Genomic DNA, 12,411 nt, shown 5'->3' with positions numbered 1-12,411 from the left:
CGGGGCGGCCCCGCCGGTCGGGCCTGGATCCGCGTTGGCCCGCGGGCTCGGGTGAGCCCGCTCAAACGCCCCGGGAGCCACCGCCGCCTCCTCAGCGCCAGTCCTCAGCGCTGAAAAGACTCTCCCTTCGCCTCCCAACCGCCCCGCCAGTAGGGACCGCCCCTCGTTTTGACACCGCCAAATCCACGGCGGGCCCTCTCGTCTGCTCCGCCTCCGATACCGAAGAATCGCCCTCCAGGGCCAATAGACGCGCAAGGAGTAGACGTAGCAATGTCCGGCCGGAGGCAGACGGTCAGTGGGGCCAATCGAAGTGCGAGCAGGGGCCGGGCCCCGCCTCCGAAACTAAAGAAGGCTCTTGGCTGGCTTGCTCACCAATGAGAAGCCTCGGAAAGGAGTTGCGTGGAGGTGGGACTAAGCAGAAGCAGAGAGAACTACGCCTGCGCAAGGGCTCTGGGCCCTAGGATACCAGGTCAATCGAGCCCCGCCTCTAGCAATTCGTTGCTAGGGGGCGGCCCTTTGTTGGGCTGTTGCCAGGGGCGGGGCCACGACCCTCGGTTATTTCCGTGAGCCCCACCTCCTAGCCGGCCCAGCTGGCTTTTGACTGCAGCGGTTGCCACGCAACCGGGAGTAGCTTTGGCTCAGCTTTCTTTTGGCTTCCTTTCTCCGGGTACTGGCCCCTCCGATCTCCAGACCCATTTCTTACCCTCTCCCTTGACCTCCCCATCCACCTCAGCCTCTTCAGAGTCAAGGAGTGGTGAAACAAAAGACTTATTTTTTTCTTCCAAATGCTGCGCTTTTTAGTCTCAGTCGTGGAGAACGGGACAACAGAGGAAGGCCAAATACAGTGAAAGCACAGGCTCCGCCTTCCTGCCTCAGGCTGCCTCTCAGTCTCCTCCCTCTCTCTCCCCAAAAGTCCTCCCCTTATTTTAGCATCCTTCTCCGCTACAATTCCCCTTTCCTCAGCATCCTCCCACCTCTGATTCCCTCCCTCTTCTCAGAGTCCTTTCTGTCTTCTGTGACTCGCTTCTCCCTCCTCTCATACTCTTGCTCTTCTTAAAATCCTCCGTCCTCTCCAAGTTCTCTCGCATCTGAGGACATTTCCCCTCCCCCACCTTTCATTCCCATTCCTTGCAGGCAAAGCGCGTGCAGGGGCCTGGCTAGGAAGGAGATACTGGGCACCCCCGAAACGGGCAGGTCCCTTATCGGGTCTGAGGTGGTGTCTGGGCCTGGTCCTCACTCGCCTTCCCTGAGCTAGGCAGGTGGGGACACATTCCGGGCCAGGACCTGGTTAAGCTGACAGATTAGCCACGGAGCCTCCTAATCCCCTCAGTGACCTTTATGAGTGGCTCAAGCTCTGCCCTCCCTAGCAGAAACCCAGGTTGCACCAGCCCTGACCCCACTCTCTCTCCTTCCAAACAGAACCCTTTTCCTGTCCCTTCACCCCCAACTTAACACCCTTCTTCATGTCTGGGTTTCCTTTTGCCCCCGATACCTACCCCAGCCACCCTGAGCTGGGGTAGCAGCCAGCTAATTAATCCCATCCGGTTATTATGTGGGGATTCTGCTGGATAAAGGGAGGTGGGGAAACCAGAAGGGGGGACCTGGGTTGATGCAGCACTGGGGCAGGCTGATGGGTAATGACAGTGGCTGCCCTCAATCCTGGGACACTGGTGGGAACGTGTCCTCCCTGGCACTGGCTCCTTCTGCGGCTGGCTTCTAGCCTGCTGGGCACTTAGGTAGATAGCAGCATGGGCAGGGGCCAGATCCAAGGACCTGTATGTACCCCAGAAGCACACTCCCAGACACACCATTCCATCACAGGGCTCCCAATGATCTAATCTGGGGGACAAGTCTCCCCCTAAACACATACATTCCCCTGACATTCAGAGGTACCTCCTCCTTCCCCTGCCCCCAAGCTGGACCAGAGAGGAGGTGATTCTGGCCCTGAGCCACAGCCCTCCCTCCCCCTTGCCTGCCCTGTCATTCAGACATCCAGGCTCAGACCTGGCCTCTGAGAGCATCTCCCATCCCTGTTGCGCCCAGAAGACCAGGCATTCCAGCACCAGGGAGAGCTGGGGTATCTCCAGGACCCTCACCCCCATCCAACCCGCAGTGAAGTGAGGAATCACCCATGGGGAAAGGCCCTTGGGGAACTTCAAGTTCCAATACCCCTTTTTTACAGATGGGGAAACTGAGATGAGGAGAAGGGCGTGATTTGCTCAAAGTCACACAGTCAGTTGAGGCAGAGCTGGGGTCTAGAGCAAAGCTTCCTGGATCCTTGTAAAGCACTCCATTCCACTAACTCAAGCTCAATTTCTAACCCTACTGTAGGAACACAGGAAAAGATAGATAGATATCTTTATTTATATTATATATATATAATACACATATGTATAACATCTTTAAGAAAGAGACACACATCACTAGGTGGAAGATTCCAGAGCACTGCAGACTCACCAGCCTTGGGCCTCTCCCTTGCCTTGCCCAATAACTAGCCCTGTCACCCACAGGGTCTCACCCGAGCCTTCACCTTCTAGGTCAGCCCAGCAATGCTGCCCGTCAAATCCCGAGTCCACCTCCTCAAACTGCCAAGTTCTAGGAGCTGATTAGAACTTCCGGGTTTTGATAACGGACAACTCTGGATCCCTGGAGCCTTGATTCCTTTTGGCATTACAGAACCACAAAGAAGTCATCTATCCTCATTGAGAGTCTCCACTCCACTGGGCAAACTGCAACCAGCACACCTCAGACATCAGAATTGCCAATCCTTCCCTGACTCTGTGATCAATCTAGATCCACAGAATCTTGATTCCTTTGGACCTTCTAGAATGGCACTTAAAAAAGACACAAAGCCTGTGGATCATGTAGAGCATTGATTCTCCCCCTCGGTTCGATGTTCTAGAGCCAGTGGTCTGGAGTTATTGCCTATCTAGAACTCCCAATCTGTCACTTTAGTCCTTCTAGACCCACAGACTCTCCAATTGTTTTGTGCATTCTAGAAACATAACTCTTTAGTTTCTGGAGTAGTCCAATCTCTGGTCACAGCTGTTCTAGAATCCCCAGTGCTTGCCTCTGTGGTCAATCTGTATTCACAGAATCTCAACACTGGGGTTTTCTGGAACCGCAAAGTCTTTTCCTGACTTGCAGTCAACATTCCTTGTCATTGGTCAATCAATATAGTCTTGAATTCTTGGGGCATTCCATAACTTTCCCTCCTTAGGTCGTCCAGAAAAAATGATTTGCTGTGTGGTTGGCTGAGTCGAGAAGAAACAGTCCCTTGAATCTTAGGTCAATTCAGACCAACAAATTCTTCATCTCTGCTGCTGCTTGAGAACAGATGACTTCTTCCCCTGGAGGTGGGCTGTACGATCATTTCATGATCCTTCTCGACAAACCAAACCAGCCACCTAGAGGAATCTAGAAATACCAGCCCTTGCCTCTTGGGTGGTCTAGAATTCTGGATCCCTTATCTCTGGGGAGACTCAGGAATTGGGCTGACAAAGGGGTCTCAGGAGGGAGCACAGAATTCAGAGGAATGAAGGTCCAGTATGTTCATTGGTAGGTCCACTAGATGTGGCAGAACATCACCAGCTAATAATTTACCCAGCAGGCCTGTTGGTCTTAGGAAACACCTGCCCTCATCCCAGGAGAGGGCCCAATCTCTCCATCTTGCTACCTCTGGGAAAGGGGTACAAATAGGGGGGTACCAGCTTGTATCATGGGGGCAAGGGCAGCGCTAGGGTTGGTGTGAGTACTTGGGGGCTGGCAGCCCTGTCTTCTGCCTCTGCTGCATCCCCCTCCCCTTCCTCCTCTTCCTCCTCTTCCTCGTGGCAGCAACTCAGAGCAAGTTCATTCTCATAGCAAAATGCTGCCAGAGAGCCGGGGAAGCCAGACTTGGGGCTGTGGGAAGCACGCTCTGCCCGTTCGTCCAGCTCCCTGGCGCTGCAGACGGGTGTCCCTGGGACCTCGTAAGTGCGATGGAAGTGGCGATAGTCAACCTCGTACTGGGAGCCACGCTGGAAGAGGACCGGCTCAAAACGATGTCCCCAGAGCAGCTCACCAGGGAGGTAGGAAGAGCGACACTGTGTGGTCATAGCTGTGGCCTCGACCATGCCCTCGAGAATGACCACCAGCTCAAAGTCAGCCCGGGCCAGCTCGGCGCGCCCTAGTTCATACAGAGGACTGGCGGAGTCGATCTCGTGCACGATGGTGATGGGAGACACAAGGAAGATGCGATCGGTGCCACCATCAAAGCCCACGTCCACATCCTGGTGGTCCAGCGGTATGTACTCACCCTCCGGGGTCACGCGAGGCTGTAGCAAAAGGCGAGTGGCCAAAGCCGGACATCAGGGAGCAGAGAGATAAATGGAGACAGAGACAGCGAAAGGAGGGGAGAGAGATGCAGAGAAAGAGGAGGGCAGAGACCAGTAGGTGTTGGGGTGTGGGGAGAACATGGACCCAGAGAGAGGGGGACGGAGGTCCAGGGAGGAGAGGACGGAGGCCCAGAGACTCAGGGATTAAGGAAAGGAATCCGAGAGACAGGGGAGAGAAGAAGAGAGGACAGAATGACATTCACATAGAGCCACAGAAATCAGCAAGACAGAAACGGAGTTAAAGAGACAACAGAAGATAAGAATGACATCCAGCCAGCAGTTGGAGGAGGACAGTTTCGATATACGGCCAGAGGAAGATAAACCAGGATGGCAATCTAGCCTCTGCTTCACCACTGCCTCAGGCTGGCCTCTGGGCTATCTACCCACACCCCCAAACCAACTACCTCCATCCCCTTGTGTGTCTGTGTATTTGTGTGGGGTGGGGGCCTAAGCCCAGGCCAGGTGTTGGCAGTTTCACCCCATCTACCCATTGGTTCTATACCCACTTCCCGGGCCATGTCAGCACCCCAGAGACTTCTGGGAGAGACAGTGTCCCTCCTGGTCGTGAATCCTGGTGTTTCAGTCAAGCAGGAGACAGAGGTGGGCGGGCTGGGGAGTCATTCTCTTGCCACTGTCTCCGAGAGCCCCCAGAGGCTGCTGGGAGTTGTAGTTCCCACCACAACCCCGTCCTCCCTCTCACCCCAGTCCAGCCCCAGACCAGAGTTCTTAAGTGTCTTTACTTGCAAGGCAAGGGCAGCTGCTGCCCCAGAATTTGCTTGGGCAGTTTGACCACAATTCTAGAAACACAATTCTAAGGCACCTTCAACAGGGCGCTGGAAGGAAGGAGTCGCTGCCCCAGGGGCCAATGGGAATTGTAGTTTTATGTTTGTTTTGGGTTTCTTTGTTTGTTTGTTTGGTGAGACGCTAAAATTCAAGAGTTTCCCAAACACTGCCCTGTACTTCTCTGAGCAGGAGGCTGGTGGGAGAGTCTGGGCCCCTGAGGTGGGGAATGAAGTCTCTCACAAATGATGCCCAGAGGCCATGGAGAATTGTGTTCCCTGACTCTGCAGGTGTGAGTTGAGTTGCACCCCGTCCTCGGGCCTACATCTCCCACAAGCCCATAGGGGTCTGGCCTCAGTCACAGGTCTGTACCACAATATCTGCTGAGAATCGTAAACCTGAGCCGTGGTTTACACCACCCACAAAACTACAAGGCCTCCTCAGACCACCCCAGGTGGGCAATTTCCCTGCCCCCAGAAGTTTCTGGGAATTGTAGTTCAGAGCCTTTACCGTCCAGGCGTGGACCTCGCAGGTCTGGATTTCCCACAATTCGATAGAGGGCCCATCCTCAAGCCACAGGGAGCTCCACAAGTCTCAAAATCTGTCTGAAGTCTAGGCCTCCAGGAAGAAATGATCAGAGACCTTTCCCTTGGGTTTACATCTACAACAGCTCGGGGAGCCATCCTCAGCCCACAAGGTGGGGCGAAAGGGGCCCTGCCCCCAGGAGGCTGCTGGGAATTGTAGTCTAGATCCCCTCCAGGCTCCATGCACACCTGTCCCTTAGACCTACAACTCCCACCATCCCCCAGGACACCTACCCCCCCCCCGAACTCGTGAAAGGGCCCGCCCACCAGGGGGCGTGGTCTCCCACCGGGACAGTCTCGCACCTGCAGCAGCTGGGCCCGCACGTGGGCCTCGACGAGGTGGCTGCGGCGCAGGTTGCCGACGCGCCACATGAGGCAGAGGCGGTGGTCGCGCAGCGCCACGACGGCGTTCTCGCTGAAGATCAGCGTCTCGTTGCGCTTCTTGGGCTTGGCCATCTTGGCCATGACGGCGCCCACGACAAAGGCGTCCAGCACGCAGCCGGCGATGCACTGCAGCACCACAGCGGCCACGGCGGCCGGACACTCCTCGGTGACGCTGCGCACGCCGTAGCCAATGGACGTCTGCGTCTCCAGCGCGAAGAGGAAGGCGGCCAGGAAGCTAGCCACCTGCGAGAAGCAGGGGGCGGTTGGCGGTGGGGCAGCCAGGTCGCCGTGCAGGGAGGCGATGAGCCAGAAGGCCAGGCCGAAGAGCAGCCAGGAGGCGAGAAAGGAGCAGGAGAAGAGCAGGCACATCCAGCGCCAGCGCACGTCCACGCACGTGGTGAACAGGTCGCTCAGGTAGCGCGCGCCCTGGCCGCCCAGGTTCACGAAGCGCACGTTGCAGTGCCCGTCCTTCTTGACGAAGCGCCCACGGCGCCGCCCCACTGGCGACTGCGCTGGCGCCCACCCGTTGCGGCACAACTCGGGCCCGGCCTGCTCCTCATCTCCTGCCCGATTGTTCGCCGACTCCAGGGCGCCGCTCAGGCGGCGCAGGGCCCTGGCCAGGCCCATTGGGCGGGGACACCCCCTCCACTTGGCCTAGCGGGGGGCGGGTGCCCCGAACCTGCGGGGACAAGAAATGGGCAGCCACGTCACGGCTGCCGGAAATAGGGGAGCTCATTGGCCATCATGCTCCCTGGGCCTTAGTGGCCTCATCTGGCAAATGGGTGGAAAATCAGAGCAGTACAGCATCAACAACACTGGTGGGGGAATTCCCTGGCAGTCCAGTGGTTAGGACCGTGCGCCTTCACTGCCAAGGGCGCAGGTTCCATCCCTGGTCGAGGAGCTAAGATCCCGCAGGCCGCACAGCGCGGCCAAAGCAAACAAACAAAAACACTGATGGTAATACTATAGGAGATGGTTGTGTAGCAACAACAGGAACACAACTATAGCCATAGCAGCAGTACTGTGTTACAGCAAGCACTACAGTAACTAGAGGGGACATTTATACAGCACCAGACACTGTTGTGAGCACTTTACATAAATTTAGATATTTGAACCTCAACAATGTAGACGTTATCACCCCCATTTTACAGATGAGGAAACAGAGGTACAGAACTAAGCCGGGATTTGAGTGCTAGCAGTCCAGCTCTGGACTCCATGCTCATAAAATAAAGACTAAGTGGTCACAAAGAAAACAAACTTACGGTTACCAAAGGGGAAACGGGCGGGTGGGGGGTGGTGGATAAAATAGGAGTTTGGGATTAACAGATACACACTATTATATATAAAAGAGATAAACAACAAGGACCTACTATATAGCACAGGGAACTATATTCAGTATCTTATAATAACCTACAATGGAAAAGAATCTGAAAAACTATACATATATGACTGAATCACGGCTGTACACCTGAAACTAACACAGTATTGTAAATCAACTATACTGCAATAAAAATTTTAAAAATTCAAAAAAAAAAAAAAAGGGCTTCCCTGGTGGCACAGTGGTTGGGAGTCCGCCTGCCGATGCAGGGGACACGGGGTCGTGCCCCGGTCTGGGAAGATCCCACATCCCGCGGAGCGGCTGGGCCCGTGAGCCATGGCCGCTGAGCCTGAGCGTCCGGGGCCTGTGCTCCGCAACGGGAGAGGCCACAGCAGTGAGAGGCCCGCGTACCGAAAAAAAAAAAAAAAAAAAAAAGACTAAGTGGTAACTGCTGCTGTGACTCCAGCTTGGAGAGATGAGCCCGGGCTCTGAGGTCACCTATAGCTCAAAAGCTCAGAAGGCACAAGCAACAGAAGGGGAAAAAAAAGATAACTTGAACTTCATCAAAATTAAAAACTCTTGTGCTTCCAAGGACACTAAGATGAAAGTGAAAAGACAACCCACTAATGGGAAAATATAGTTGCAAATTGTATCTAAGAAATTTGTATCTAAAACATATAAAGAGCCCTTATAACCCAATAAGAAAAAGACAGCCCAATTTTAAAATGGGCAAAGGATCTGAATAGGCATTTTTCCAAAAAGATATACAGTTGACCATTGAACAACATGGGTTTGAACTGCAAGGGTCGACTTATACACAGATTTTTTTCAATAAATACTACAATAGTACTACATGGCCTGCAGTTTGTTGAATCCTTGGATTCAGAACCATGGATACAGAGGACCAACTCTAAAGTTATATTCATATTTTCTACTGTGCAGAGGGTCAGCACCCCTAACCTCCATGTTTTTCAAGGGTCAACTGTACAAATAGTAAGTATAGGAAAAGATAATTGACAACATTATGCCATCAGGGAAATGCAAATCAAAACCACAGTGAGATACCACTTCATACCCACTTAGGATGGCTATAAAAATTAGAAAAAACAAAATGAGAAAAGCATTAACAAAGATGTGGAGAAATTGGCACCTTCCTATGCTACTGGTGGAATGTAAAATTACACAGCTGGTGTGGAAAATAGTCTGGCAGTTCCTTAAATGGTTAAACATAGAGTTACCAATTCCATGCCTAAGTATCTACCCAAGAGAATTAAAAATAAGTGTCCAGGGGACTTCCCTGGTGGTCCAGTGGTTGGGACTGTGCTTCCACTGGAGGGGGCTCAAGTTCGATCCCTGGTCGGGGAACTAGGATCCCGCATGCCGTGCAGTGCAGCCAAAAATTAAGACTAAAAACCAGAACACAACAAAGTGTCCACACAAACACTGTTCACAGATATTCATAGCAGTATTATTCACAATAGCCAAAAGATGGAAACACCCAAACATCCATCAGTTGATGAATGAATAAATAAAATGTGGTCTATCCACACAGTGGAATACTACCCAGTAATTTTTCAAAAAATGACATGATAGATGCTACAACATGGATGAACCTTGAAAACACCATGCGAAGTGAAAGAAGCCAATCACTAAAGACCACATATTGTGTAATACCATCTATATGAAATATCCAAAATGGGCAAATCTGTAAACTGAGAAATAAGACTAGTGGTGCCCAGGACTGGGGAGATGGGGGGATGGGGGAGCGATAGCCAGAGGAATGGGGTTTCTTAGTGGGGTGATGAAAATGTTCTAAAATTGATTGTGGTGATGGTTGCACAACTCTGAATATACCAAAAAACACTGAATTGTACACTTTAATGTGTGAATTGTATGGTATGTGGGTTATATTTCAATGAAGCTGTTACAAAAACATACAGTAAAACCCAGGCTTGGCCCTGACTCTCAAATTGTGGGGAAACCTTTCTAAACCTGTTTCCTCAGCTGTAAAATGGGGAAATTGGATTTCATCAAGGTCAGGAACGGTCTTTCAGTCATATAGACCCAGGGCCCAACCTTGACTCAGTTGCTGACCCACTGTGTGCCTTGGGACCACTGGCTTCATTTTCTGGAGCCTCAGTTTGCTCATCTGTGGAATGGGGATTAAAAAAAAAAACAACAGAAAAAACCTTGAAAGGAAGAGGAATCCAGAAGAAAGAATTTGGGCTTTTGAATCAGGCAGTTGTAGGTTGAATCCCAGCTCGGGCACTTACTAGCTATATGACTGGTGGCAAGTCACATCCGTTTCTGAGCCTCAGTCGCCTCATCTGGGAAATGGAGGGAATCTTAGCAGCTGAACTAGGAGGAGGGAGAGGGAGAGGGGAGGGGCCAGGCATGGACCTGCAGACCTCACTGCCCTCCAGCAGCTGCAGGGTTAACATCTGGCCCTGTGGTGGAGGGACTTCCGGGACCTGTCTGGGCTAGGGGTTAAATGTTTTGCACATCAGTTCCATCAATACCTACCAAGCACCTAGGTACTATAAGCCCCCTGTGCCAGGCTCTGGGGATCCTCATGGGCTTCTTAGCAGGGCTGGGGGCACTCACTCCAAGGAAAGCGAGTTGTTAGTTGATGTCAAGTTCAACATCGACAGGTACCCACTCCCCTGTCTAGAGCTCTGCACTTGCTGTCCTTGACCACCCAGACAGCTCCGCCACGTGGGATTTTCTAAGGCCCATTGTGCAGAGGCAAAGCTGAGGCTCACGTCAGAGTGGACCGCGCCTGGCTGTGTTCAGCGCCCACGATGTGCCCCAACTCTCTTTTTTTCAGCCTCAACTATTCTGGGCATTAGAGATTGTTCTTCCAGAAAGGGGAAACCGAGGCTCGTCGCTGAAGGGGGCAGGTCTGAGGTCAGAATCCAGGCTCTGACCTCGACATTTGCAGCCCTCTCCTGCCTGGAAGTCCCCACTATGCACTAGTCTCCTCTCAGGGGCCACCTGATGACATGATGGGGGAAGGCCCGCGGGGGACCGGCGGGGCCTCCTCACACGCAGTCACCCATCTCTGACCACAACCCTTGGATGCGGGGACTTTGCTTCTCACAGTAAAGCAAACTGAGGCGCTGAGGTCCATCCCTTGTCCCAGGTCCCTCAGCCAAGGAACAGCAAACCCTGAACTCCCATCCAGCCTTCTTGGTGCCAAAGCCTGAGTAACAGACCGGACCACAGACTACCTAATCGCACGCTCCTAATTTCCTGAGCACCGATGTCCCAGGCCTTGCCAAGCTCACCAGATATCTGCAGCCTGCCCACTGCACTCCACCAGACCCCCACCGCTCACCTTGGCTGCTCTGGATGCTGGGAGGTCAAGATCATCATTCCGGTTCACAGGCTGGGGAGTGGGCTCAGAGACCTGGCCAGACCCACGAAGTGCCAGGGGTGGGCTGCTGCTTTGGGTCCTGAGCCTTTCCAACCCAGGACTCTGCTTTCCTAAATCCTCCTGTGCCACCCTCAGCCCCGTGAGGCAGATGTGATCTTGTCCATTTCATAAAGCAGACAGGAGGGGCCTTCACCTCTGGGGGGTCCTGTCTGCATCCAACGTGGTCCAGTTCACAGGCAGCACGTGGGACTCGGCCTCAGGGCACACACACCTCCCACCAGCAACGGCAGGACCCCAGCGAAGAGGACCCAGAGCCTGAAGTCCTCCCCCCCACCTCCCCCTGACCTGGGAGAGCAGCTTAATGTTTCCATATAAAGGCGACATGGGGCTTAAGGTGCATCAACTTCACGTCAAAGTCACTGTCTAATCTGGGGCTGAGAAGCCCCGCCCCAGGTGCCACCCCCACTCCGCCCAGCAGCACTTTCACACGCTCCCTGAGACCCTGGCTGCCCCCTCACAAGCCCCCCCGCCCCCGCTCACTAGTGGGGCCTGGACAGCAGGTTGGAGGGCAGAGATGGACAGGAGGGGATGTGGTGTGGAGACTGAAGACAGACGAGGGTACAGAGGCTCAGAGATGGGCAGGGAGGGCGAGTGTGGAGGGGCAGCCCTGAGATGGAGGGAAGGACAGAGACCCCCCCCGGGGGTCACAGAAACCCAGAGGGTACAGTGGCCCGGAGAGAGAGGGGGACAGAAAAGAGGCAGGCAGCCTAGGAGCAACCAAGCAAAGAGAAGTGGAGACATGGGAGCTGTGGTGACAGAGCCAGATGGGGGACAGAGATGGGACGAGACAAGACGAGACGCAGGATGGGGGGGACGGGGGAGACAGTGAAAAGAGGCAGAAAACGGAGGTGGGCTCAGAGCTGGGGGGAGTGAAGCTGGGCGGGGGAGATCGCTCTGGGGCTGGGCTGGAATGTGTCACTGAGCGGGCAATGGCGAGGACGGGCTGCAGGTGCCGGGGCAGACCCCCGAGCAAGGAAGGTGGGGGCGGGGACGGCTCTCCGAGCCAGGACCCTGGCCCTGGGGCTCTGCGCGGAGACACATACCTGGTGGGGCAGCCCACCCCCATGCCCTCTGCCGGGGGCTCCTCTGTTCGGGCTGACGCGAGGCCTCTGTGGGTGCTGAGGTGCTGCGGCCTGTCCTCGGCCCCAGGGGCCTTGTGCTGGGTGCCGACCTCTGTGTCCACAGGAGGATCAGAGGCCTGGCCCGAGGGGGGGCAGGGGTGGGGCCAGCTCCAAGCCGCAGAGGGGGAGCCAGGGAGGACGGCCAGGCAGGGCGGCTGGGCCTCGGCCCAAGCAGGCTGGAGAGGAGGCGGTGGCAGAGGAAAGACACAGCGGGAGGGGGCATGGAGACAGAGCCTGGGGGCCAGGAGATGCGGGAACATGGGGACACAGATGAGGGAACAAAGAGATGGTGAGAAAGCGATCATGAGGGCAGTGGTAGAAAGACAAGAGACACGGGGAGTTCCCCGGTTTCGCCTGAGGCGAAGCCTTAAAAAGTTCGGAGGCACACCTGAGATCTGCGCCCCCCCCACCCCCC

General features: G+C 54.5%; 2 protein-coding genes across 2 annotated transcripts in view; both read right to left on the bottom strand.

Moving 5' to 3' along the window:
• Positions 1–92, bottom strand: part of CYTH2 (cytohesin 2) — a 9,206-nt gene extending 9,114 nt beyond the window's left edge. The window contains exon 1 of the mRNA XM_007463306.1: positions 24–92. The gene's annotated coding sequence lies outside the window, so the exon portion shown is untranslated. The remainder of the gene's footprint in view (positions 1–23) is intronic.
• A 3,067-nt stretch (positions 93–3,159) lies between these two features.
• Positions 3,160–6,909, bottom strand: KCNJ14 (potassium inwardly rectifying channel subfamily J member 14). Its single transcript, XM_007463303.1, has 2 exons — positions 6,041–6,909; positions 3,160–4,313 (listed from the first exon to the last, which is right to left on the bottom strand). Exons 1-2 carry the CDS (start codon positions 6,746–6,748, stop codon positions 3,717–3,719), a joined length of 1,305 nt encoding a protein of 434 aa, XP_007463365.1. The 5' UTR covers positions 6,749–6,909; the 3' UTR covers positions 3,160–3,716.
• Between the last annotated feature and the right edge of the window lie 5,502 nt (positions 6,910–12,411).

This window comes from Lipotes vexillifer, unplaced genomic scaffold, assembly GCF_000442215.2.
Source record: "Lipotes vexillifer unplaced genomic scaffold, Lipotes_vexillifer_v1.1 scaffold802, whole genome shotgun sequence".
Taxonomy (NCBI): Eukaryota; Metazoa; Chordata; class Mammalia; order Artiodactyla; family Lipotidae; genus Lipotes; species Lipotes vexillifer.
Note: the sequence above shows the minus strand (reverse complement) of the source record. Positions and strands in the feature narration are given on the sequence as shown.

Bases quoted from the DNA above. Each gene is read 5' to 3' on its own strand.
- KCNJ14 (XM_007463303.1), bottom strand. From the start codon at position 6,748: ATGGGCCTGGCCAGGGCCCTGCGCCGCCTGAGCGGCGCCCTGGAGTCG. The intron at 4,314-6,040 runs GTGCGAGACTGT...CTTTTGCTACAG, and splicing joins TGCGGGCCCAGCTGCTGCAG to CCTCGCGTGACCCCGGAGGG.